We start from the raw sequence: 27,250 nt of genomic DNA on the forward strand, positions 1-27,250 counted from the left end.
CATTGTGACTTTATGAACAATGTTTTGTCAACGGATTCACGCACAAAACCATTTTCTAAATGGAATTTTGACAAACGTTCATACAAAGCTCTTGGAACCTGTTCTAAACCATAAAGCACTTTGTCCAATTTTAAAATTTGGTTTGAAAATTCACTGTCCATAAAAACAGGTGGTTGCTCAACAAAGATTCATCTTCTAAATAACCATTAAGAAAAGTCGTGCTGACATCCATTTGAAAATTTTTGATGCTTTTGTGAGCTGCAAAGGCTATTAACATCCATATGACTTTAAGCCTAGCTACTGATGCGAAGGTTTCACTGTAATCAATTTATTCTCGTTGTTTAAATCCTTACATCACTAGTCTAACTTTATTCATTACGATTTTACCGGAATCATCTAGATTATTGTGAAAGACCCAGTTAGTACCAATCACGGTACAATCAGTAGGTCTAGGGACAAGATGCCTTATCTCATTCATTTTAAATTGATTAAGTTTCTCTTGCATCTCTATCACCCAAATTCCATCGTTGAGGGCCATGGTGATATTCTCCAATTCAATTAGATAGAGGAACGCATGAAATACAAAAAAATTATTAAGGGGTAATCTTGTTTTTCTTCCCGAATTCAAGTTACTAGTTAAGTTTGAAAATGGTGAGACTTTTGGTGTTTCCACTTCTTTGGTACGATTATGGATTGTGAGGTATCATTGGGTTTATGAGTCACAATGGATTCTGGTTCATTTTGTAAGTAAGGGGCTATTTCTATTTTTTAGTTTTATTCAAGTGTTCCCTATTCACCCTATGTACTAGCCTCGTTTTGATATCTAAGTCAATAAATGCTTCTATTCCCCATAAATTTTGGCCTCCTTCACCATTCATAGTGACTCTTCATTTTCCTCATGTACATTATCCATGTAATGTCGGCTCATTCCAAGCCCAAAGTCTTCATCATCTTCCTCCTGTAATTAATATTTTACTGAAATTTATACATCATTTTTTTAAGGGAATATACAACATTTATTATTTTATTATATTTATATTAAATAATTATCTATAATTAGTGTTTATCATTAAGACTTATATAACATAACTTATCCACAACATTTCAACCCAGTTTTATACGATAAGGACCAAAGCCCCAAAATCCCAAATCATCATAAAAAAAAAAGGCCACTGGTAGAAAGAGTACCAAAGAAGCCAACACAAACAGTCACCGTCTTCATCTTCAAAACCTCTCCTCACTTCCTCACATTTCCCGCTCATTTTCCCTCTCACTTTTCCCCTTCTTTCTCTTCCGCCATGGATGTACCTTCTCAAGCTTCATCTCTCCTCTCAAAACTCGAATCATACGACTATGCCCAAATCACTCTCTTCTCCTCATTTCTCCACCCTTTTCTAAACCCTAACAAAAAACCCCCAAATTCCAAAAAACCTTCATCTTCGTCGTCTTCAATTAGGTCATTAGTGAAAATATATCTACCATTCATCAATAAATCGCTATCAGTTATCCCTAAACGTCTCAGTAAACAATAGATTGTCTTGCTATTGCATCGTCGGAGCTTTCTGGAAAGACTTATAGTGTGCATTTGCAGAGTAAAGCTCCGACGATGCAATCGCAAGACAATCTATTGTTTACTGAGGTGGGAGAGGTACGATGAGGGGTTCGATGAGGGACTTAGGGTTTTGAACGGGTTAGGCAAGGTTGAGCTTGAGGGGTTTCCGTTTAGGGTTTCGATTTCGAGTGGGGAGCTTGTTCCTAAAGTTGTGGAGTGTGTTGATTGTGATGGCGATAGTGAGGGTGAGGGTAAGTGTGATGGCGATGAGTTTGTTAGGGTGGTTGTTGATTTGGTTGTGGTGGTTGTGGTTGTGCAATGTGTATCGATCAGAAGGTGTAAGGATGTTGGGAAGTACTCGGGTTTGCTGGATTTGTCAAGGGAGGTTCGACCTTGGTTAAAAGAGACGTTTAGGGATAATTGATAGCGATTTAATGGTGTATTCTCTCGTAATATATCCGTGTTATTCGATTTTACACAAGTGGTATCGTGAGATCACATGGCATTTAGCGCAATATCCGTGTAAAACTGTTTTGATTGACTTACATAGCCATAGTACGTCGTCTCTAATGTTGTGGTTTCACATGTGAAGCGGTTTTATTCTCCCTCCGTCTCAATTATTTAGCTGTTTTAACTCTGTGCAATGTGTTTTCATTTCTAATGTATTATGTTAGACATCGAGTATTTGAATGTAGATACGAAAATGGGAGAGATATTTGTTCATGGCAGTACTAATTGAAGTGAGGAGCATTTGAAAGATGCTAAAATAAATAATTGAAAATAAAATTTGTAGTACCTAATGATGAATATATCGTAAATGTTGTGATTACTTGGATAAAACTATTTGCTCGATGGTCCATAGATTAAATGGTGGACTTGCTAGCTAGTTGGTACATTTGGTAACTCTCTTTCTTTTTGATTTTTATCACGGAAAATCGAAAACAGGAGTAGGCTAGCAATTCAAGGACATGCAATTGTTGGAATGTTTGAACTTTTAACCAATTTTTTCGATGTTTTATTGACTAGTTGAGATGTCTTTCTATGGTGTGAGGCACATGGAAGCTAGTGCAGCTAGTAAATTGCAGTGGAAACTATTAACACATATGAAGAATGCCACAGGTTTCTTGATCCAAGAAGTTAAGCATTTTTGAGAAAATTTGATATCTCGGTTCTGCGAGGCTACATTTCAGGAGTATACACAGTTGTTGAATGCTCGACGTCTTCAGGTGCTTATTTGCCCTTTCCTCATTTTGTCTATCCTCAAAGCGTTTTTCTCGTGACAGAAATAATGCTATATTACATGACAAAGTAACACAGCTATTAAAGATTACTAGCACACAATTGGATTGATTGATCATCAGAAATTATGTAGTTCTAATGTTCTAAGAGCTTAGGATTCTGTATGTAGCAGCTGGTCATTCAAATTACCCGTCCCAGCTCTCTGGCTTTGCAATTAGGAAGAGAAATTAGAGGAATTGAAACTAACCTATTCATCATTTCATCGTGTTGACTCTAATTGACTTTTCTGCATCTGCCAAATGGACCAAAGCTTGATTGGGCTGTTTTTGTTACTTGATAGTTTTCTTGTAAGGAAGTTAGAAAAAGAAAACAACGGTGCTGATTAAATCACTGTACAATTACCCGCAGAGTGTTCATTATTTGCTTGCTTGCCCAATTGTAATTTTTTTTCTTTGTATTGTTATTTGTTATTTATCTTTAAATTTACTAGGTTACATTGCAGTTTGATTTTGCTGTCTGCTATTTGTTTCTCGCTTTGTTGATTTATGGTGGGTAATAACTTTCTGTTCCTGTCTGTAGAGATTCACTGATCTCTTCGCAGTAAAATAAATTTATTAAAGCGTCAAAGATATGTTAACTTTCAAAGTTGCCAGTTGGGCTCACTAGTTGTCTTTTGCAGCGCAGAATGAGGGAAGAACTACAGGAGTTTGTACTGTTTTTACACAGTTGTGCATGTAAATGCCGTTCTGCATGCAGAAAGGTGCAATGCACTGTTGCTATGCATCTGCACAAATCTGCAAACAAATTTTCTCAGGTTTGATGTCTGACATAACTTATAATGCAATATGCGAAGTGAAACCATGACACAACTCAGTCTCATAGTTTATATTCATGACCAGGGTTTGGTTTACATTAGTTTGGTCCAAAGGTTTTATGCGATCGGGCTGAACCTTTCTCAGTTTGGAGCTGCAAAGGGCACAATCAGCGCTTCTTGTGAGTTATTGCCTGAAGGTTGGGATAAGCTACAAGATCTACCATATATGTTGAAATCTGGCAAGTGTTACTATAATTCCAACTCAGAAGCTGATCTGTCCTTTTACCTTAGTGCACTGAAGTTCTTGTGTGCTCCGCTCGCTCAATTTATTAACTCTGAAAGGAAAAGGATAGTGAAGGCAGACATAGAACCGTCCTTGGGAAAGGCATTGAAGCTTATCCAAGTGGCATTTGTCGAATATGGCTATCTCTTTCCGCTTTATAAAGAGTAAGCATTGCTGTTACGTTTTGGATTGCTGTTGGTGGAATTATTGTTAAGGCTTTAAGCTATTAAATGTGGTCATGTTTCATGTTGGGAAGTGTTACATTGCTTGCATGCAAATTTTTTCTCCTGATGTGCTTCATCTTGTCTAACATTTCTTTTAATATGCCCGCTCCCTAGACGAATTCAAATAAACGTAGTTGAAGTTCTGCTCAGACGTCTTTACTCTCTAGTCTCTTCTTTTTATGTCTTTGAAAGGGAAGGAGTAAAAGCCATTGCGTTTTATTCAAATAAAAAGCTTATCATGTGGTTGAAATGGATATAGAAGGAGAATCGCTAACAAAAGCATCTATTCTTACGCATGCAACAGGAAGGAAGGTTGCCGAGAAGAAATTGACATGGTTGTGCTAAGCATTTCTATGGCTTCTTTCACTCTTTCCTTGAGGTTGTTCCGTAACACCAAGGTAACCAAAAGGCAAGCAGCCAAGTTTAATCACTCTAAGACTCTGCATAAAACGTATGTTTATACATCTTGTGTTACTGATTGCTCATCTTTATACTGCAGGGCTGTAAGATGCTGGTGAACCATATTCTCTCTGATAAGTTTGTACAGCAACCTCAAATGTTGAATTACTTGGTTTGCATGCTTCACAACCTCTTTGTCGAATTCTATCGATATGAAAAGTATAAAGAGGTTTTTTTTGTCTCTTTAGCTATACTTGTTCGCATATCCTGTTCTTTTCTCTCCATTATAAAATCCCTCTGGTTCACAGGGGTATTTTGCTTAGACATTGTATATTATTTAGTCTCATTGAAGTGAATAATTGTTTGATTTGGAACAAACTGACATCAACAAAACTTGAGGTTTATGGTAATAATTCTAAGAATACATGGTGTTGGGGAGATTGACTCTTAGTTCTGCTTGTACCCTGGTAGGAAATATTGTGTGATCCGGAGAACATGAATTGTTCAATCAAATATCGTTACAGTAGCTTCAGATTCAATATCCATTGAGTGAGATCATATGTTTGCATTGGTTTAAAGCTCAGTCCGCAGATAAATTCTCATGATCCCATATGTTCATTTCTCTAGACTGCAATTCCCAGAGAATTTCTGATTGCTATTTGGTTATCCTACATTGAGTAAGAAACCCACCATATCTGAGAGCTTGAGTGATTTTCCTATAGCCTTTAGAGAAGCTTAATTTGGCCCGTATCTTGTGCAAATGTGCATAGTAGTAGTGGATTTGTTTGTCTTTTTGTAGACAAGCGGCAACAATTCTTCCTCTCTTCTGTACATGATTTTTTTTAGCATTAGATATGGTGTGGCTGTAAAGAGCAACATACGACCAGTAGAGTTATAATCTTGTAACTCAATGGAGACTTGTACAATCACATGCTACTTTAATGCCAAATTAAATCTAAGGCAAGTTGCAGCTGTCTATCTTCTAGCTGTAGATAACTTCAATAATTATTAACTCTAGTGACTATATTAGGGCAGTTGTTATTTTACTTAATTAAGGATTATGAGGAGACAAGGTTTTCTTCACCCTCATTTGAACAGGTCTTGCTGATTAATCAGAGTTTCCGCCTAGTGTATGTTGGTGAGGCTGATTATACATGGAAAATATGAATATATATGTCTTTGCATGCATGAATGTGTACAAACTATTTTGACAAGACGTTAACCTTTAAAATCTGTGTGTGAATTGTCTTGAGGTCTCAATTGATCCAGCGCTTCCCCATTGTAGGCTTTGAAGGCTGGAAAATTTTGTTGTAGAGTATCTTGGAGTCGTATATTTCTTTGTGAAAGAGCCGTGGGCAAACCAAAAGGATCTGATGAAGAGATATCTGATAGTATGATTGCAGACTATGTTAATGAGGCATGCAAAGATAATTCTCTGTTACTGGATATTCTCCATCAAATTGATAGCAGTAAAGTGGACAATGTAATTTTATCTGGGCTTGAAAAATGGTGCCATTCCAGAAACCTGTTTGAGAGGCTTTTGTGTCCTGAAGCATTGATGAAGCGCTGGGTCAAGGTAATTACTGTTTACATTTTCCCTTTTGGCATTGTCATGACCTCAGCTCTTCTAACCTCTTACCCGCCGCTTGCCTTCCAGATACAGTGTAAACTGCATGCTAATACTAATGCAGACGCTCCAATATTAGGCTCCCATCTCCTTGTCTCTTCTTATATAAAGAATCAGAACATCTCACCTGAAATCATTGGGATAGTCTTAGAGCAGGTTCAGATGCCTACTTTTTGTTGAGTTTTGGTTCGTTTTTTTTGGTTAAGACCTAATATGTGACACTTGTTCATTTAAGCTGATTTTACTGCCCTTTTTGTTCAGGAGCTGTTGTTGTATCAGGAGTTAAGCTGCTTTTACCCTGGATTTTGCCAGAGAATGCAGATCGCAATCATTGACATCCTCCTGGAGAAGGTGTATTTGTTGAATAACTGCTTGCAGAGATCTATCATTCTAGCTAAGAAAGGATTTTTATTAAGGAACATTGAAATTGGAGGTCTGAAGAGCTGTGTTGATTGCTTGCCAGAAGCAATCAATTCTATCGTGAGTTTGTCATTTGACTACGTCGATGATTAAGCATTTGAGTTCCATCCTTCTTTTTTGTTTGACTTAGATACACTCATTGAACAGGATGGTTTACCTGGCATGATACAGGAGAAAGCTATGTTAGTTTCTAATCAGCCAGCTATTCTGTATTGCTTACGTGCACTGAGCACTCAAGAAGCTAATCCAAGCTCAAAGGTACGAAAAAACTATCACTCGCATTTAAGCTACAAGAGTAATTTTACATTGATGATGCGATATTCCCCAATTTGTTGATGTCCCGTGTTCCTCTCTAGCTTTGTCTTATCTCGTTCTCTGAGCAGGATATTTTCACTGACATCAGCAAAGCTGTGAGGATATGACTGACGTCCGATGCTCCTTGTCATTTTCCAAATAGCAAGGAGGAGGGGGGGATATGCGTATATCTTTCAGCTTATGTATCACATTACCGACTTGTTATCTATCAAGGTGTGGTAAGAGGTCATTTTTTGCTTTCATAATTCTCATCTTCTAATGCATTTATGTTATGGAGATATCTTCTGATTTGTGTTTTTGCTTTACCTCTAACTTCCAGGGTGACACTGCTCTTCATTCAGATATTTTTAATGTAATGCTGAAAGTGTTGAAGCAAATGAATGTCCCATTAGATAAGTGCCTGGCATTGCTGTGGGAATCTCGAAGGGTTAACCATTCACTTTGTGTCCTCCCTGTCAGTGAGGCATTCATTGTAGCGCTCTTTAGTATTTATGGGAAAGAAGCTGAATCATTTGAGTTCTGGCTCAACCGCCTGCAGGACTCGCGGACACTGTCAATTGTGTTCAAGCAGAACTTCTCATTCTTGTCTTCCTTTTCTCCACTGGCCTTTCATCAGCATAAGAGTTTTCTACAGTCAGGCATCTCTGTTGAAGTGAAGCAGGTTGCTTCAGACCTTGTTTCAATGGTAAGGCTCTCTGCTTACCCTTATGAAATCAGTTAAAAAAAAAGCCATGTACTGCATGGCAGTATGCCAGTATGCTACATACTCCCTTCGTCCCAGTCAATTGTTGTCCTTTGGTTTTGGCACAAAGACCAAGGAAAGAGGAAGGGGCCAATTACTAAGTGACAAGTGGAACAAATTGAGTGTGAATGATCAAATTGTTCATCAAGTTCATACTTAAAATAGAAAGCACAACAACTCACTGACACACCCCAATATGGAAAAGAACAACAAATGACCGGGACAGAGGGAGTATAAATTACTCTCAGTTGATTACTTGTTTATGCAGGTTTCTGAATCCAGTTCTTCAGCTTTTCTTGCTGGACATACCTGCTACGACTTGAGTGAGAGGCTTAGTGCCAGTGGAAAGATGATTGAGGTATATTTTTTGCAATTGTGTGTCCTAATTGTTTTTAATTAAAGTAATGGAAAGTGAAAGCCATATGATTCGCAGGAATATAGCTTTTGACCCCAAGTGACACCCTTGTGTTAAACTTATATTGAAGATGGAATTACATCTTTCTGTGAACTCCATTTCCTTTTTTTTTTCCTTACGGACTCAAATGTATTTTGTATCAGAAGAATTTAACTGTGTTAAAGTCATCTTCATTCTGTTTGTCTATGCGAATCATCATCCCAGATACTCTTGTTACAGGCCTTGCTTTATGCAAAAGAAGCTCATAGGATTCGCAGTAAGATGCTTCAAGAACATTTTTCTTTCAAGTATGAGCTGCATGAAGCGAGTCATGATGAAGCTACTCAGAAATCATCAAACTCTATTCGTCAATTCACAGTTTTAAGTCAAGTGGCTATCAGGGCTTGGCCAAATCATAGTAAATCTTTAGAGAAATATGATGGCATTCTACTTACTCCGTGGAATGTGCTCCACTGTTTTCTTGAGAGCTCCTTGCAGGTTTGCATAGTTTTGTTATGGCTTATATATGTGTAACATTATAAAACAATTATGCATTGCTTTAGTTACTGACCCATATATGTTGATTGTTGTCTTAATAATTTATAAAATTTGTAGGTTGGTATTCTCTACGAAACACATGGGAATGTAGCTGAGGCAGAAGCTCTTTTCTTAGTAGGCAAGAGTATTTCGTGCTTGCAGAACTTACCCCGGTTTATCGTTGCCTTCTCATCTTGCCTAGGCATGTAACTCTACTTCTTTAATCTTCTGTTTCAAGTTCTGAGTTTGGGTTTGCGGATATGATTGCATGTCTGGAAATATATTGTGTTAACCGTGTTTTTTTGGCTAATCACAGGTAAAGTATATCGTGGAAAGTGTTTCCTAGATTTAGCGTACAAGGAACTAAGAGCTGCACAACAAGTCTTGGATGCGGAAGCATTCCCTGGCACTTGCTCAAGATGCTCTTTCGTGTTGGAAAGTAAATTAAACGAGGAACTTGGTAATTTATGTAGAAAAGGCGTATTTTCTGCTGCAGTAAACCCATATGAATCATCTCTTAGAAGTCTGATTTCGCTTGAGAAGGGTGATCTCTCTGTCTGGTTTGAGAAAAGAGACTCAGGGAATCCCGTGCTTGGGAGTAAAGATTTGAAGCGTGCTGGTATAGATAATTCGACTGATAAACCTACATTAGCTGTTAAAAATCAGAGGACAAAGATTAGAGCAGAGGCTAAAAAGTCCAGTAAGCCGATAAAGGAACTAGAATCTCAGGCTACTGTGAAACCTTGTGTATCTGTACGGCACTCGAGGGTAACTCGTTCTAGAAAGCAGTCTTCTCAGAGGAATGAGGCTGAGAATGAGGAAGGGATACATAGTGTTTCTAATCAGTACTCCAGCCACCAGACAGAAAGTGAAGTGGCAAGTATATCTAATAGGATGATTTGTGAGAAGTGTCTTTTGGACAAACTGAAAGGTCTGGGTTCTCTGGCTTCTTTGATTCAAATGAAATGGGAGTATGTCCGGCGGAAACAAATACTGAAACTTCTTATTGGCCTAGGTATCATTACTTTTCATTTACTTAAACAGAGAATGTCCGTCATGTTTTTTTTAATAAGTGATACGTCAAAGGTGTTGTGTCTTACAACATCAGAGCCTCAGAGGGGTGAATTAGTAGTATACACAGTTATTCCCTGTATGACTAATTGACTATCACTTCCCATTACATGAAGTCTTGGCCTGCTTAGGTTAAATCTAGATGTTTTGCTTATTGGACTGTGAACAGAATTTTGTGTGCTTGTTAAGTCTTTAACCCTTGCAATGATTGCATGGAAATAGGTATCGATCATACTGCATGGATGAATAAAATTCATTTTCGTTACTTTAGATGACTCTAGGCATGCGTGAATAACAAAGTGAAATCTTGTGGTAATTGTGACTGCTAACTTGAAGATGATCGTGGCATTTGTATGTTGTATATATAATTGGTATATGTTCAGTGCTAGTTGTTTGAGGTTTTGATACTGCGATATTCACACGAAGTTACAATTCATGCTTTCATTTCATATTTTTATTTTCTTCTATACTCAAAAATAGTTTTTGTTTTTTCTGCTTTATTTTTGTGCTTATTTAGTTATCTATTTTCTCCAGGTAAATGCCAAGTTACTTCTTCTGCAACCACCTCAATGCACAGGATATATATGAAATGCATTTCTATACTTCGTGGAGGAAATGACTGTCACTGCTTGAGTTCTACCGCTTCTACGTCATTCGAGCTTGAGTTTGAAGGCAAAGAAATTCCTGCAGATAGTTTGGCATACGAATGTGCTGAAGTATTTTACACTTTTGGCTGGTATATCTCAAAAGCGTTGTATTCTTCGGATACCAGGTATGGACGAAGCTCATTTTTGTAATTCCTCCACGCTTGATCAGTAGGTTTGTATTTGTGCACCTTGCATGTTACAAAGTTTAAAATGTCCAAAATCTATTTTCAAGGTCTAATTCGAACTTCACATAGTTGGTATCTACAATTGAAGAATCTATCTGTTTAAAATTTGAGAATGTTTTGGCAATTATGATGTTTGTTCATTGATCTCTTCCTTGCACTGCACATAATATTTACCACTTTTTCACAACGTAATGGGATAACAAAATAGTAGATTCGCAACGTAGTGGTGCACATTACCTACTGCTAAAACTGAGCATGTAGTACAAGTAGCTATAGTTAAAGCTAATTGATCCTTTTTATCTAGCATCTAATGTCCTCTCAGTTAAAATCCATTGGAGCACCAGGTTTTTCCCTGCAAGTTACTGTTCCCAATGGCCCAAATGGAAATTTTCCGTTTGAAACAACCAGTGTACTAAATGTTAAGTTCTTGTACTGTTAAGTTTACCATTTGTTTTATTGATGGCTGATGAGCACCTTTGCCTTTGTTACAATTCTATTACTGCATTATTTTTACTAGGATTTCATCTCTCCTCACGTCGCTTGGTGAGGCCGGGAGTAAACGGCTGCGAGTTTCTGTGATGAGGGTGGCTTGAACAGTTTTTGTGAGAAGTGGGTAGAGGGAGGTGGCCGGTGAGAAAAGGTAGGGGGTTGTGTTGATCGATGATGGGTGGTGATAGTTGGTGGCTGGGTATAGCCGTAGAGGTGGCGGCGGTGGTAAGTGTGGTCCGAAGTTTGGATGGGGTGGGTTCGGGCTTTGGGGAAAGGTGTAAAAGACTTTTCGCAACTCACGATTTGCCAATTTTTTAAATGAAGCAATTGCATTGAATAGGCCAAATTAGAAATATGGGGCATGTTTGGAGAATCTGAGGGATTATCAAAGGATTTTTTCGGAGACTGCCTTAGTATCTCTTAAAGAAACGCTTTTAAATGGTGAAGTGCTGATTTTGCGAATGTCTGAGAGTTTGTCTTTATATGTTGATTAACAAGCTGGTCGAATGGTCGGTGTGGGAAATGAGAAAAACATAAGGAAACTTGTTTGTGCGTCAAGGTTAATGACATACTTTTGCTCCCTGGACCAGAGCTGGCAGACAAAAAAGTCCAGTCACCTAAAACGAGCTATTAGGGACTGTTTACTTGCCAATATGGGTGTGAAGAGCTGAGTGCTTTTTGAGCAGTAGATTGTTGTCATTTAGTATAAGTTGGCATTGGGTATTTTTACAAGTTCAACTACCCTTATGAGAGTCCATTCCGAAAATTATGGACATTTTGGGTCTTGTGTATTGACAGCCGCAAATGTTCTACAGGTTAGTGTACCAAATAAGCTTTGACTGAGCTGGTTGCCATGATGTTTGCTCTGACACTCTCTGTACCTATTCTTTTATGGTAAAATTGTGATGGATGCACTGAAATATAGGTTTATATTGAGGCAGTTTGTGTGTGAGTCTGTGTTTGCCTTACCTGCACAACTCAGTTTCTCCGATGACTCCGCTTCCTGTGCAAACTGAAATATTAGTTGTATGTTTATCTCAAGGATTTTTTCCGTGTGAGTGCAGGAATGTCCACCATGCGGCAAGCTTAGTCAAAATGTCCCACGTAGTGTCATTGCTCAAGCATGCTTATGTTCTCAGTCATGAGATTCCGTTGCTTTTTCAGAAGGTTTGCTTTTATCGTTCTGTAATGTTGTCTTATTTCCTTTCATAATACAAAACTCTGCTAAGTGAAAAATTGAAAAGGAAAAATTGAAAAGGAAAAATTACACTGACCAGTAAGTAGACTTGTAATCAAGCACAAAATGACAATGTTGCTCATCTCATGAATTGAATAGAAACACACTCCATGTCTCCATCTACACATGTTTGCACGAGTATTAAGCAGCTGAATTATACATGTCACCGTAAGCAAGTGATGGTAAAATTCTAGAACGGTAGTTGGTTTTGTTGTCAATCTACCCTAATCTACAACCAACTAATAGCTGCAATCGTGCTATCCAATTCTCCGTTGACATGCAAACTGCACCCGTTATTCTAATAAGTAATAATGGGTTCAATATACAGACTTGGCTTGATTAAGGAAATAGGTCATGGCTATGTTGCTTTAGCTCTTCAAAAACGTCGAAAGTCACTACTCTAATACAATAAAAATGTATTTAATCCTCCTAGTTATCTTAGACCATCCTTTGAAGCTTTTTGATGTTTTGACATATTTTCAATGATGATATCCAAAAACTCATATCCCATGTAGTCATTGGATGCGTGTTCAACAATGGTCCAGAAGATTAATGTGTTTTGGAGTAGCAAAGACTAACTGCTATGCGTGGTTTTCCTTTTTTTAAGAATTTCTGATTCATAGAGAGAGCATTTTGTTGGTCAACCGTTATGGTTATGCATACTTGACACCAAGCTAAAGCCTTTTTTTTATTCTTTGATGTTTATTCGGTTATTTTTCAATCTATATTACACGTTAATTTATTGCACTGTGCACATGCATGGATACAGGTGTCTAAGCTTCTAGCTTTGCTGTATCTTGTCTCAGCTTCTAGAGAAAACCCCTCTTTTCCTCGGTTTTCTGGTAATGTTCATCCCGAAAGTTATTGGGCTGCTTACTTTCATCAAGCTGCAGTTGGCACTCATTACAATCTGCAACTCCTTTCTGCTATTACTGAGAAATATAATTCCTCCATGTTTTCCGAAGTCCAGGTGAAATTTGGTTTTCCGCACTGCTTTTTTGTACACTGCTATTGTCGTTTACAGTCACTGAACATGTGCAATATGTAGCAATTTCCCCTTTACCTTTTTCCTTATTATTTTTTTCTCTGCCAAACCTGATTTGTCATGATAAATTCTTGGAACATGTAGAATTTGATGTGTCCAAATTTGAAACGACTAAGGCTGATTTAACTCCTTAAAGTCTCCTTTACGTCCAAAAATGATGCCTAGCTGTAATAGAATGTTCTGGGTAAGCTGGCTTCTGTTGGTGGATGTATACCTCCCTCCTATGTGAATAATATGCATTACGGTGTATATGCGGTTCCACTTTTCAGGTCTTTTCCCATAAACAGAGAAGTTGCCGACCTCCTGCATGTGAAGTTGTTTAAAGACCAATTAATCTTGTTTTGTGCTATTGCAGGGATCTCCTGGTGGGGTAGGCATGACAGAGGAGATGCATAGTTTGCTTAGGTGACTTTTGGTTTTTAATGGATGAACTTCTTGAAATAGTCTTATGTATTTAAGCAGTTTACTGATTCTTTTGGTGACAACTTCTTTTGTGCAGTATAGTGCCTGAGTCAATCACGGAGATCGAATCACTCTTGACTAGCTTTTTTGAAAGCCTTCCTGATAGTGCAGTTGTCTGTGTAAGCTTTTTGGGGAAGTCTTATGTCAGCCTTTTTGTAACACCCCGGTTTATAAAAGAAGTCCTCGTCAAGACATTCCCTCATAAAACGGACTGTTACCATCTCGGTTTTAGAGTAGATAATAACAAAGTCCAACTCACCAAAAGATTTAAATAAAAACTTTAATGATTACATATGTCATACAATTTTAATCAACTAGAACCTAATGTAAAAATAAATACAACTCGTTTCGCATGGAAATTAAATAAGTGATATGACTACATTTGTGATCTAGACTCCTGCAGTCCGAAAGCTCACACATCCAAGCTCCCCATATCCAGCCTAACTCAAAACTCTTATTTAAATCGCTCCCATTTAACCTAAATATTAAATGGTTCCCCACAGGATGCCATCAATTAAAGCGAGCATCAATTTTATTTTGACACGAGAAAAACACGTCAACACGAGGTTGAGTAGGGAAAACAATAAAACAGTAAATATGATATGCATGATACTCCGTCACCTCCTTATTCGCCTCAACTCAATCTCATATCTCATCACTCCTTTCTCATTTCTCATTTCTCATTTCTCATTTACCTCACGGACCGATTAACGGCAATCACGGACCCACTTAAGGGCTATCACGGACCCACTCAAGGGCAATCACGGACCAACTTAATGGCAATCACGGACCCACTTAAGGGCAATCACGGAGCCCGAAGGCCAATACTGCTAATCACAACATCTCATCGTATCTCATCATCGCTCACTACCGCCTCATCCTTCAACTCCAATGCATATGAAATGCTCAACAATAATTAATGCAATGCAATATGTATATAAATCGTAACGTAAATCAACAACTTAATCCACCAACATAATTCAACATCGATAATTGAGTAAGTGTATTTCCCTACCTCAATTGCCAGCGGTCCCAATTAAGCAGTTAAGCAGTCCAGAAATAAAGCAACGAATCTGATTATCGATCCTTCACGAATCCGTCACCTAAAACAATTATAATATTTATAATTACTAACTACCAAATATATCAATCTCCCAAAATAGAGGCTTCCCGAAATACATTCCCGACACCAACTTATGACCGGCTGATAATTAAAGTAACCCAATTAGTATTTGACCCAACTTCCCAAAGTAGAAGTTATTAAAGTATAATTTCTTAAAATGGAGACCTTCCCGATATAGTAACTTTTCTCTTTTAACAAACCCGTCTCAAAATCCCATTTCTAGTTAATTAATTATTATGTTATTTTAATTCACTCGGGTCTTTACCCAACCCGATAATTTCAATGACTTATACGATTTTAAGAAACCCGAATCAACCAACAACTTAAACAACCCGACTTAAACCCGTCTTCAATTATTTAACCAACTCGGGAATTAATTTAATTAATTAAGAATACGACCGATTGACGAATTATAATAATTAACTAATAAAAGAAACCGCTTCAATCAATAAAACAACTCGTCACTAACACCTCCCCTACACACGCACTACACTCCTCACGCACCACCCCAAACCACCGCGACAACCGCCACTCCCCACACCCACTTCAACCTCGACCACCGACAACCACCCCCACATCAAGGGTCGATCGCCACGGCGGTCCCAACCAGCCGCCAACCGGCCTGGTTCACGGCCAAGCCTCCCCAAACACCTCCCTTTCTCCCCTGACCACCGCCACAACCGACAACCATTAACTATTCTATCACCACCATTCACCTCGCCGTCGACCCATGAACACCGACACCCCAGTACCACCTCATCGTCCTCCCCCTAGTCGACGGTGGCACCACCCCAAAGCTAACCACCTGAAACTCGCATCAAAACCCATTTTTAAACCCGTCAGCTACACCGTATCAATGCCGCCTTTTTACTGTTACGATCCCCACCCAACACCACCATAAACACCACCACAACACTCATCACTAACCACTCTACTAATATACCCCTTCAACAACCATTAACGACGCCCTTATAAGACTCGAAACAACCACTAAAACCAGGCAGAAAATACTAAAACAGAGGAAGAAACGTGAGAAGCTTACCTTTCCGCCACCATAGCCGCCACCACGGCCACCCTCAGACGTCGACAAAGGTCCCTATCCCTTCCTCACTGCGCGCCGTCAACAACCTGCACTCTCACTCTCTCTATATGTGTGAGGGTTGAGATGGGATCTGAAAAAGAGAGGTAGGAGGGAGGCGGGTAGAGTGAGGGAGTTTGTAGTGATTAGTGTACTATTAGGGTTAGGGTTTAGGGTTAATTAGGGTTAATTGGGCCTTAGTGTTTATCAGGCTGAAACTGCTATTGGGCCAGCTTAACACATTTCGAATTTCGTATTAAAACCCGTCTTAATTAACTTAGCTCGATAACTTAATGTAATTATTGACTCGACAATTAACCCGACTAAATTAATATGATAAAAAGTATAATAAATAGTATTTAATGATATCCATTTAATTTATTATATAATATTCATTTAATTTATTATATAAAATACGGGGTATTACAGTCTTCCCCCCTTAAAATGAACTTCGTCCCGAAGTTCGCTCCCATACCCAAACCTCAAAATGGTATTGCATATTGTACCTACGGGTGTCACAAATTTCTAACACGGTTAACACCCACTTGACACATCAATTAAACTTGACAAACACGGAATGTTACATTCTGCCCTCCTAAAAAATAAACTTCGTCCCGAAGTTTTAACACTTCTTTACTTAACCCAATTAACTACGACTAATAACTACAGGCGAACAACACTGTATAACAATTAAATCCTCATCTGAGAACACCATCATCTTTTCATCTCAACTCCGATCTCAAACTCAACATAAACTCATTAACCATGGTCGCACTGGACCGCAACATATCTCCCGTAATCATCACTCGGCTCATAGGCCACTCATAACTCATTACCAGCAGTTTAATCACCCTCTCCTTTTACACATCAACCAACTAACAGAAGTAGGAACAACACATATGGAACTCATCTGTATAGGTACCCCACAACTAAATATCAACTTGGTCAACTATAACCTACAAACAAGTGCACATTAAGCATCAAGATTTTACAATCCTCCCCAACTAGAAACATGGTTACGTCCTCGTAACCTACATTATTATAACAACGGTCTCAACTACTGCTAATAACTTAAAACGGATAAAAGGTTCTCAACTCACGTTCCAGATAACTAGTTCTTACCAAAGACAATCGATATACAACTCTTTCAAGGATGCTACCGTTACCAGTAAAAATCATTAGTAATTATTCACCTCACCTATCATTGTAATTTCATACTTTAGAATATAGGGGATCAATCATCATAAGGAAAGAATTAGGGTCAACACTTTGGTAAACCGATCTTATTAAAATTTATAACCTAATAGGTCCAATCTAACCTTCCTTTACCCAATTGTACAAATTCAGGTCAAGACACCGAATCCCCGATAACAAATGAAGACAACCAGTTTCGCAGTACTTATCGTCCCAGAAATATTTTCAATCCTCATAACAAAGGTTTGGTACTTATTCATAAATGACGAATGCACATTGATTGGCAAATTTTATAACTTATTGGTCGAGTCACACGAGTGATTAAGCAACGATATTGGAAAGTTAACATGCAAGACTATCATTCATAAAATTTCGTTCTTGATATTACGTGTATTTAAACTGCACCCAACACCATGACATAAAAGATTAAATGTATTTTACTACCCCAATTTTACCAATATTCGTTACCTGTCATGCTAATATCAACGTACCATATTGATACACACTCACTTAAATCATCACGTTACATTCCCTGTTTCGACATTCGTAACCAACCACAATCCACCCATTCACTATACGAACGAACACGACTACAATAACCCACATCTTACGATCCCGTTCTAGTTTTTTTTCCTCCAGATTAGCCGATCTCATGGAACCATACAACCAGACCCCGGGCTGGAAATCTCATTCCAATTTTATACTTACATGACAAAGTTCAACTTCATTTTCAAAACCTTTACTTTCATATTGGACGGTGATTAAATTCTTAATATACTCCTTATAACATAGCCGTCTATAGAATTCCTTTACAACTTACTACGAGACTCAAACTCAGGTAACTTAATTCAATTCCTTCCAACAAAACAAGCTTAGGTGCCGACTTATATATCATAATTTACAGGTTCATCTTATTCATTTCAATCCTCTCTTTACTAATGAACGACTATTACCTCAACATCATGGTTTTAGTTGTGCTTCCTTACTCAGTTATATTTACGGCTCAATTAAACGTACTTTAACGACCATCCTTTTAACCAACGCATTTTACGTGAGTCATCAAAGGGTTATCCCGTTATATTTGCTAAAATAATTATCAAACCATATCATACTTATCAAATCGTACCACAAAACTAGTTCAAAACATGAAAATGTATCACAAAATAAACTTAAAACTAAACTTCGTCCCAAAGTTTCAGAACTACAATTACTTTATTAAACTGCTTACAACTTAAACACTTATATGAATTATAAGACTCTAATCCACTCAATAAACTAATTACCCTTATCCCCATTCCCTTGCCTATTGTTGTAGCTCCTCTGAGTACTCCCTTGTCCCGGATACATATTGCTTCTAATACTTGGTATTGGGGTTTGATATAGTCCTTGGTTACTCCCTCCATCGCCACTCCTCCGCGTGCCTCTACACTCATACGCTCGATGACCTCTTTTCCCACATCCAAAACATGTCACTAAGTACCCCTCACAACTCCTGCCCGGGTGGTTATTGCCACATTTGGTGCAATGATACACTCGCTGACTCACACTCTGACCTCGAGTATCGTTGGATCGCTCTGCCCCACTAAGGTTATTTCCCCAAAAAATGTTTAGGTTCGTATTGATTTGCTTCATATTATTCCCCTGTCCCTCGCCAACAGTTTCACTCTTTCTTTTCTCTCCCTTCTCTTTCTTTTCTTCCTTTAACATATCAACAACCCTCTCGGCATGCCCAGCTCGCTGATAAACATCATCCATGGTACTTAGTTGACCAGCTGCAAGTCTCTTCTTAATAGTTGTTGTTAATCCTCTCTCAAACTTGAGTGCCAACATCTCATCACTAAAATTCAAATCAGCTACATATTCTGACAATTCCATAAATCTGTTATAATAAGTCTCTCTTCACATCTCCTCGACATCTTGAAAGAATCAAATTCAGCTCTCATCTTACTCCTAATATGCTCTGGTACAAATACAACTCTCATATTCTCCTTGAAACCCTTCCAAGTGATAAAAGGTTCTCCACTCTCCCTCCAAGCTTCCCTTATGCCCTCCTTATTACGATTCCACCACAAACCCGCTTTTCCCCTCAAATAGTAAGCAGCTTGGTCCACTTGCATCTCCGCAGGACATCCTAACAACTCAAAAAGGTTATCAAACTCCCTATGCCAATCTCCTAGTAAGGATGGTTTACCTAATCCATCGTACTTCGTCGGGTTATGTCTTGCAATATTAGCACTCATCTTTCTGATCCCGAATTGACCCTTTAGCCTTCGTGAGTCGCAATCAAAGCCTCATTCATAGATATCAAACGGTCAATCTCCTCTTGGGACATGGTAGAGGGTGTAGGTGTACTTCTCTTTGGAGGCATGGTTCTATAAAAGTAAAACAAGTCAACATAAGTTTCTACCCGAGTAAAGATGGCTTAAGATTTTAAATATTCTATACTTATAGAGGTAAGGTGTGGTCAATTCAATCATTTCTTAACCCTCTTTAGGTCCTCCTATCATTATTTTCACTTCCCATTTATCATAGGTTAGAAATTGATAAAACATTTATTTTAAACTTTTGGTAAAACTAGCGTTTTCAGGAATCAAAGTCAAGCTGTAATTTCCAAAAATCACCATTAAATAACCGTTATATTCTACATTGAGTTTTTATACTTTCCATAAAATATAAGGAGTTTTCGAATCATGAGAAAAAGTATTACGCTCAAATCTCGAATAATCCTTTTATAAAGATTTTTACAATTCAGTGGGTCGAAGAAGAAACGATCAGCAATTTGTCAAAAACTTGGGGCAACTTGTAAAAATCACTATTAATTGTCAAAAATTTATCTTGCAACGCGCCTTATCCGATTAGAAACATATTTGAGGATTTTAAACAGTGGGGTTGGAATTAGGCAAAAATATTAAGTGAAAATTAAATTAGGAATTTTACAAAATCGTTTGTCAAGAACTTAACCGTACAGGCATATCCCGACCAATGTCCACTAGAATATTTGTTTCTCCCAAACCGTAAAACTTTTTAACACGAGACCAACGACATTAGAAAGCTAACTCACTCGGTTATCACTCATAAAATTTTTATCCTTAGACAATGAACATAAAAAAAAAAATGGCAGTAACGTCAATTAAAGAGTAACATTCACCAAAACGTGTTTCATCACTATGTCATTCATTCTCTATGTTCCAAACTCTTACAACCATGCTATCGATACTATCCCATACCAAATTAGATCTCACTCTGTACTTATGTAAACATATACCCCATAGATTCCCTTCGCATCTCGATCTACCCATTACATCTAAATCACGATTGCTATGACTAAAGATATGAAATCCTATTGTGTTTACTATTACTAACACGATACTATACTAGCATGGTTTCGGGATCACACAACCACGTATTACTTAGTCATATTAGTACTATCAGCACCTCATTCAACATCCACCTAGGTAATTATCATCGACTCGCAATTATTTTCATGCTCACGACTAGCACAACACTTCATTGATTATTATCCTGAACTCGAAAATTTATTTCTCATTTCCCAACATTATATGATCACGTCATCATTCATACAAAATACTTACCGTAGCGTTGTCCTGCGGAACGGTTAGAATATATGGGTTTCAAAGTTTATATCAACTCGATTATGCAATAATCAATGCATCAACCAATTAACACTTAGGCAACGGTATAGGCAATTCAGGTTCAACCTTAGGCAACTTTTCTACCCTTTCTCTCATATACCCTCGGGGTTTTCCGAGTCAAACTGAGAGGGCCACTGGTTCGGTGTGAGGGGGCCCCTAACTCAAACCTTACCGTAGTGTGCTCCTAACAGTTCTATCCCGGTGTTCATTTTATTTAGACACATCCTATGTTCATTGGGCTCATTGGTTCAGGCCTGAGGATCGTTCGCTCTGATACCACTTTGTAACACCCCGGTTTATAAAAGAAGTCCTCGTCAAGACATTCCCTCATAAAACGGACTGTTACCATCTCGGTTTCCCGAGGTAGTAGATAACAAAGTCCAACTCACCAAAGTACTTTAAATAAAAACTTTAATGATTACATATGTCATACAATTTTAATCAACTAGAACCTAATGTAAAAATAAATACAACTCGCAGCGGAAATTAAATAAGTGATATGACTACATTTGTGATCTAGACTCCTGCAGGTCCGAAAGCTCACACATCCAAGCTCCCCATATCCAGCTAACTCAAAACCTGCTATTTAAATCTGCTCCCCATTTAACCGGAAATATTAAATGGTTCCCCACAGGATGCCATCAATTAAAGCAGGCATCAATTTTATTTTGACACAGAAGCAAACACGTCAACACGAGGTTGAGTAGGGAAAACAATAAAACAGTAAATATGATATGCATGATACTCCGTCACCTCCTTATTCGCCTCAACTCAATCTCATATCTCATCACTCCTTTCTCATTTCTCATTTCTCATTTCTCATTTACCTCACGGACCGATTAACGGCAATCACGGACCCACTTAAGGGCTATCACGGACCCACTCAAGGGCAATCACGGACCAACTTAATGGCAATCACGGACCCACTTAAGGGCAATCACGGAGCCCGAAGGCCAATACTGCTAATCACAACATCTCATCGTATCTCATCATCGTCACTACCGCCTCATCCTTCAACTCCGGTGCATATGAAATGCTCAACAATAATTAATGCAATGCAATATGTATATAAATCGTAACGTAAATCAACAACCAGAATCCAGCCAACATAATTCAACATCGATAATTGAGTAAGTGTATTTCCCTACCTCAATTGCCAGCGGTCCCAATTAAGCAGTTAAGCAGTCCAGAAATAAAGCAACGAATCTGATTATCGATCCTTCACGAATCCGTCACCTAAAACAATTATAATATTTATAATTACTAACTACCAAATATATCAATCTCCCAAAATAGAGGCTTCCCGAAATACAATCCCGACACCAACTTATGACCGGCTGATAATTAAAGTAACCCAATTAGTATTTGACCCAACTTCCCAAAGTAGAAGTTATTAAAGTATAATTTCTTAAAATGGAGACCTTCCCGATATAGTAACTTTTCTCTTTTAACAAACCCGTCTCAAAATCCCATTTCTAGTTAATTAATTATTATGTTATTTTAATTCACTCGGGTCTTTACCCAACCCGATAATTTCAATGACTTATACGATTTTAAGAAACCCGAATCAACCAACAACTTAAACAACCCGACTTAAACCCGTCTTCAATTATTTAACCAACTCGGGAATTAATTTAATTAATTAAGAATACGACCGATTGACGAATTATAATAATTAACTAATAAAAGAAACCGCTTCAATCAATAAAACAACTCGTCACTAACACCTCCCCTACACACGCACTACACTCCTCACGCACCACCCCAAACCACCGCGACAACCGCCAGTCCCCACACCCACTTCAACCTGACCACCGACAACCACCCCCACTGGGGTCGACTGCCGCCGGCGGTCCCAACCCAGGCTGCCAACCGGCCTGGTTCACGGCCAAGCCTCCCCAAACACCTCCCTTTCTCCCCTGACCACCGCCACAACCGACAACCATTAACTATTCTATCACCACCATTCACCTCGCCGTCGACCCATGAACACCGACACCCCAGTACCACCTCATCGTCCTCCCCCTAGTCGACGGTGGCACCACCCCAAAGCTAACCACCTGAAACTCGCATCAAAACCCATTTTTAAACCCGTCTGCTACACCGTATCAATGCCGCCTTTTTACTGTTACGATCCCCACCCAACACCACCATAAACACCACCACAACACTCATCACTAACCACTCTACTAATATACCCCTTCAACAACCATTAACGACGCCCTTATAAGACTCGAAACAACCACTAAAACCAGGCAGAAAATACTAAAACAGAGGAAGAAACGTGAGAAGCTTACCTTTCCGCCACCATAGCCGCCACCACGGCCACCCTCAGACGTCGACAAAGGTCCCTATCCCTTCCCTGCTGCGCCGTCAACAACCCAGGCACTCTCACTCTCTCTCTATATGTGTGAGGGTTGAGATGGGATCCGAAAAAGAGAGGTAGGAGGGAGGCGGGTAGAGTGAGGGAGTTTGTAGTGATTAGTGTACTATTAGGGTTAGGGTTTAGGGTTAATTAGGGTTAATTGGGCCTTAGTGTTTATCAGGCTGAAACTGCTATTGGGCCAGCTTAACACATTTCGAATTTCGTATTAAAACCCGTCTTAATTAACTTAGCTCGATAACTTAATGTAATTATTGACTCGACAATTAACCCGACTAAATTAATATGATAAAAAGTATAATAAATAGTATTTAATGATATCCATTTAATTTATTATATAATATTCATTTAATTTATTATATAAAATACGGGGTATTACACTTTTAGATGGACTGATGCACTATTCGTCTAGTGTTCATGGATTGATACTATTGTCCCGTTTGAGTGCTGATAGTCAACCTGTGGTGATAGTAATGCCTGTGAGCTCGCGTTTGGAAGGTAACATTTCGCACTGGGAATTAATACTCAGAACTCAAGTGGACCTTTGTATCATTATTCTTCTTACTTTGTTTCATTATTCAGATTGTGAAACTAGTTTTAGTGGCTCGATCAATGGGGAAATTGATGCATGCAAGGAGTGGCGCTCTCCTTGGGGTACCAATGCTCTTGTTGACGATTTAGTTCCGTTGTTTAAATCAATACTGCGTGAAAATTATTTGTCTTCCTCAAGCTTCCCCGTGGAAGATACTGAAAAAACCCGTCAAATGTGGTGGTCTCAGAGATATAGCCTTTATGGTTGTCTACAGAAATTAGTTCGGTTCGTTTTCATCACTGGCATTACAAATTCAAAAACTACTACCTAGTCGTTGATGCTGCATAGTAATCAGCTTATCATTTTGGTTATTATGTATCAGGGAGATGGAAGAATCGTGGTTCCATCAATGGAAGTACTTGCTTCTAGGACGGTTGTTAGATGCGGAGTCCTTGATTCCTGCAACGAAGAAGTTGATGCAGGAAATTAAAGAGAGATTCAAACTAGATGTAAATGAAAGTGTTTTAGAAATGGTGATGAGTGGCATTAAGTCTGCGGATTTGGAGAAAGAGAGAATCCCAATGGTGTTTCTTGAGAAAGGCTGTTATATTTGCAGCGTCGAAGATTGTGGTGAAGGAAGATGTAGTGGACTCGATGATGTATGTGCTGAAGCGGATTATATTTTAGGTTCTGTCTTTGCTGCTGTTAACAGACATGAAGTAGAATATTGCACAAGGAGGGAGCCTGTTGTTCTTGTGCTAGATAGCAATGTTCAGGTTGGTATCTAATCGTTAATCGTTTCTTTTTTATCAGTCTCACTTCCACTTTGAATCTCTCTCTCAAATATGTGTAATCTTATGAAAGTACTTTGCGCCAACAATCTAATGATACAGGTTTTAGACCAAAAAAAGAAAAAACAATCTAATGATTCAAGTTTCATATTTTTTTTTCTTGAATTAATTCTTTGCTTACTGAACATGGTAGATCATTTTCCAAAATAACAAGAAAAACGCCATATATAAGAAATGGATAGAGAATCTTATATTTCTCAACATTTATTTATGTAGTAATTTGTTAAATGGAAGGTTTTGTGCACTTGAAAGCCTGTAGAAAGCTTAGTTGGTAAGAATTGTGATCAAGTGAGTCTTGTGTATTTAGCTAAAGTGATCCGGAAATTAACTACGCCGTGTTAACATTAACCAATACCATATTGTTAGTTGTGGTAATGTCATAGAGTCTGTGTCGCTCAGACTAGGTGACCCAGTCGCACATTTCTTGTTTTATATGCTATTGGTCGCTGGACCACAGATCTAGTTTCAAAGTTTTCAGTTTCGACCTTTAATCTCCTTTCATTGCTGTATACTTTTTGTTGAAGTGACAACTTTGTTTTCTTTAAACCTGTTCACTATGGCATTTTTTTGATATTTTGTGATAAGGCAACATGTCCATATCTGCTCACCGATGTATTACTTTTGTAACAAATGTTAAGTTTCTGCTTTTCTCACATAATATGGACAAGCTGGTTATGATAAATTAATTACCACAGATGCTTCCTTGGGAGAACATGCCTATTATGAGGGAGCAAGAGGTATATCGTGTACCTTCTGTTGCGAGCATAATCGTGGCTCTACAAAAGAGGTCTGCCCTAGAGAAAGATGGCAGGCTTTCTGCTAGGTTTCCATTAATTGATCCATTGGATTCATTTTATTTATTGAATCCTAGTGACGACCTCAGCCGCACACAAGCTGAATTCCAAGACTGGTTTAGATCTCAGAACATTCAGGTATGCTGTTACCTTGGTGGAACTTTAGTACTTCCTCCATTCAACTCCACTCTACCTATTTCACTTTTGTACACTATTCAAAATTGTGTATTCAATTTCGATTTTCTCTCGATACGTAAGTGGAAATATATTTATGTGGGATCTTGTTTGATTCGTCTTTACGAGTACATTAAAAATATCTCTTTTATAATTTTTGCAAATACGTAGCTAACGATATTTAGCGCTTAAAACACGCGTTGGCAAACGTGAAAAAGGAAAGTGGTAGAGTGGAGTTGAATGGAGGAAGTATGATATAATTAAATTTGTGGACTAGGAAAAAGTTTCCTATTATTTATGAAAATCCTACTTACTGTCCAGCATATTTTTTTTTGTTGGAAAAAATAATTGCTAAAAATCTAGAATTTGACCTTTCTTCAGGGAATTTCTGGGGTTGTTCCATCGATGGCAGACTGGAGTGCAGCGTTGCAAAACCATGAATTATTCCTATATTTTGGTCATGGAAGCGGTGTGTCTTTTCTTTTTCACATTAAAATTATGTTTTTGTTTTTCCCTTTCGTGATAATATGTTTCTGTTTTTCCCTTTCGTGATATTATGTTTCATACCTTTAGTTACTTGAACTCGGACTTGGGCACATTCCAAGTGTTGGGCTCATAGTGAATAAAATTTTGAGAGATACGAGGACTCTGGATAGTAGATATGGATATGGGGACACGTGTTTAAAACCAAAATTAAGCTGAAACTAAGAAACATTTAGAGTTTTCAAGTGCATGACACTGTGACTACATGAGAGAAATGTGGAGACTTAAAATTGACAAAAATCATTATATAGCTTCGTATTACTGTCTCTTATCCACCTTGGCCACCTTATGTCTCCGCTTGAAGAAGTGTCAAGGGTTGAAGTACTACAAAATTGTGGAATATTTTCTTGAACAGTAGCTGATAATACTCTCTGATGTTTCAGGTGCTCAATATATGCCTACTGAAAAAGTCAAAAAACTCGAGAGTTGTGCTGCCACTCTTCTTATGGGATGTTCTAGTGGAACTCTAAACTTTAACGGGTGTTATCCACCAGTAGGTACTCCTCTTGCTTACCTTTTAGCCGGTGCTCCTATTGTCATCGCAAACCTGTGGGAAGTGACTGACAGAGACATCGATCGTTTTGCAAAAGCCGTGCTTGAATGTTTCATGGAAGAAAGATCCATGTCGTCCACCGACTGCATCCAATGCAGCTTAATGGCCGAGGAATTTGAGTCCATGACCGTGAATGAAAACCTAGGAAACCCTAAGAGAGGCCGACGGAAGAAAAAACCGACTAAAAATGCTCCAGAAGTTGCAGGTGGGTATTGCTTCAAACACAAGCTACGGGTTGGGTATTTTGTCAGCAAAGCGCGAAAAGCTTGTAAACTTCCATATTTGATTGGTGCAGCGCCAGTTTGTTATGGCGTTCCAACTGGTATTAGGAAAAAACGGTAAACTACACGAGGAAATTCTTAAAATAAAATTCTGGAAACTCTGGGTAGGTAAAATAGTAGATAAAAACTTGTTAGATCAATGTAGAACACCTGATATTTTCTTCCTGGTGTTCTTTTATGCCTATATTTTCTTCCTGGTGTTCTTTTATTGTACTATAAAAGAAGCAGCACGCCAGCACTAAATATTTTACTGTACACTTGTCGAGCACGACTTCATTAATTTCCGGCCTAACAACCAAGTACTCTGTATTAAGAAAAATCCAAGACTCCTTATGTATTTAGACGCACCCAAAACAGTAGCCTCTCTAAAAGCACTCGACAACTTACTCGACCGAGTATGGCTTACTCG

At 38.3% G+C, this 27,250-nt stretch overlaps 1 protein-coding gene across 1 annotated transcript; it reads left to right on the plus strand.

Annotated features, from left to right (window-relative positions):
* Nucleotides 1–1,972: 1,972 nt before the first annotated feature.
* LOC141657095 (separase-like) lies at nucleotides 1,973–26,939 on the plus strand. The gene is given in 27 exon segments (XM_074464222.1): nucleotides 1,973–2,778; nucleotides 3,476–3,605; nucleotides 3,691–4,052; nucleotides 4,417–4,510; nucleotides 4,612–4,740; nucleotides 5,797–6,087; nucleotides 6,169–6,294; nucleotides 6,400–6,618; nucleotides 6,706–6,816; nucleotides 6,942–7,034; nucleotides 7,036–7,086; nucleotides 7,193–7,558; nucleotides 7,884–7,973; nucleotides 8,250–8,507; nucleotides 8,625–8,748; nucleotides 8,863–9,561; nucleotides 10,152–10,389; nucleotides 12,003–12,105; nucleotides 12,945–13,145; nucleotides 13,576–13,625; nucleotides 13,720–13,831; nucleotides 23,494–23,611; nucleotides 23,696–23,930; nucleotides 24,028–24,421; nucleotides 25,192–25,428; nucleotides 25,846–25,933; nucleotides 26,391–26,939. Coding segments are annotated over 27 exon segments (5,448 nt in total). The 5' UTR covers nucleotides 1,973–2,761; the 3' UTR covers nucleotides 26,903–26,939.
* The last annotated feature ends 311 nt before the right edge of the window (nucleotides 26,940–27,250 follow it).

This window comes from Silene latifolia, chromosome 5, assembly GCF_048544455.1.
Source record: "Silene latifolia isolate original U9 population chromosome 5, ASM4854445v1, whole genome shotgun sequence".
Lineage (NCBI taxonomy): Eukaryota > Viridiplantae > Streptophyta > Magnoliopsida > Caryophyllales > Caryophyllaceae > Silene > Silene latifolia.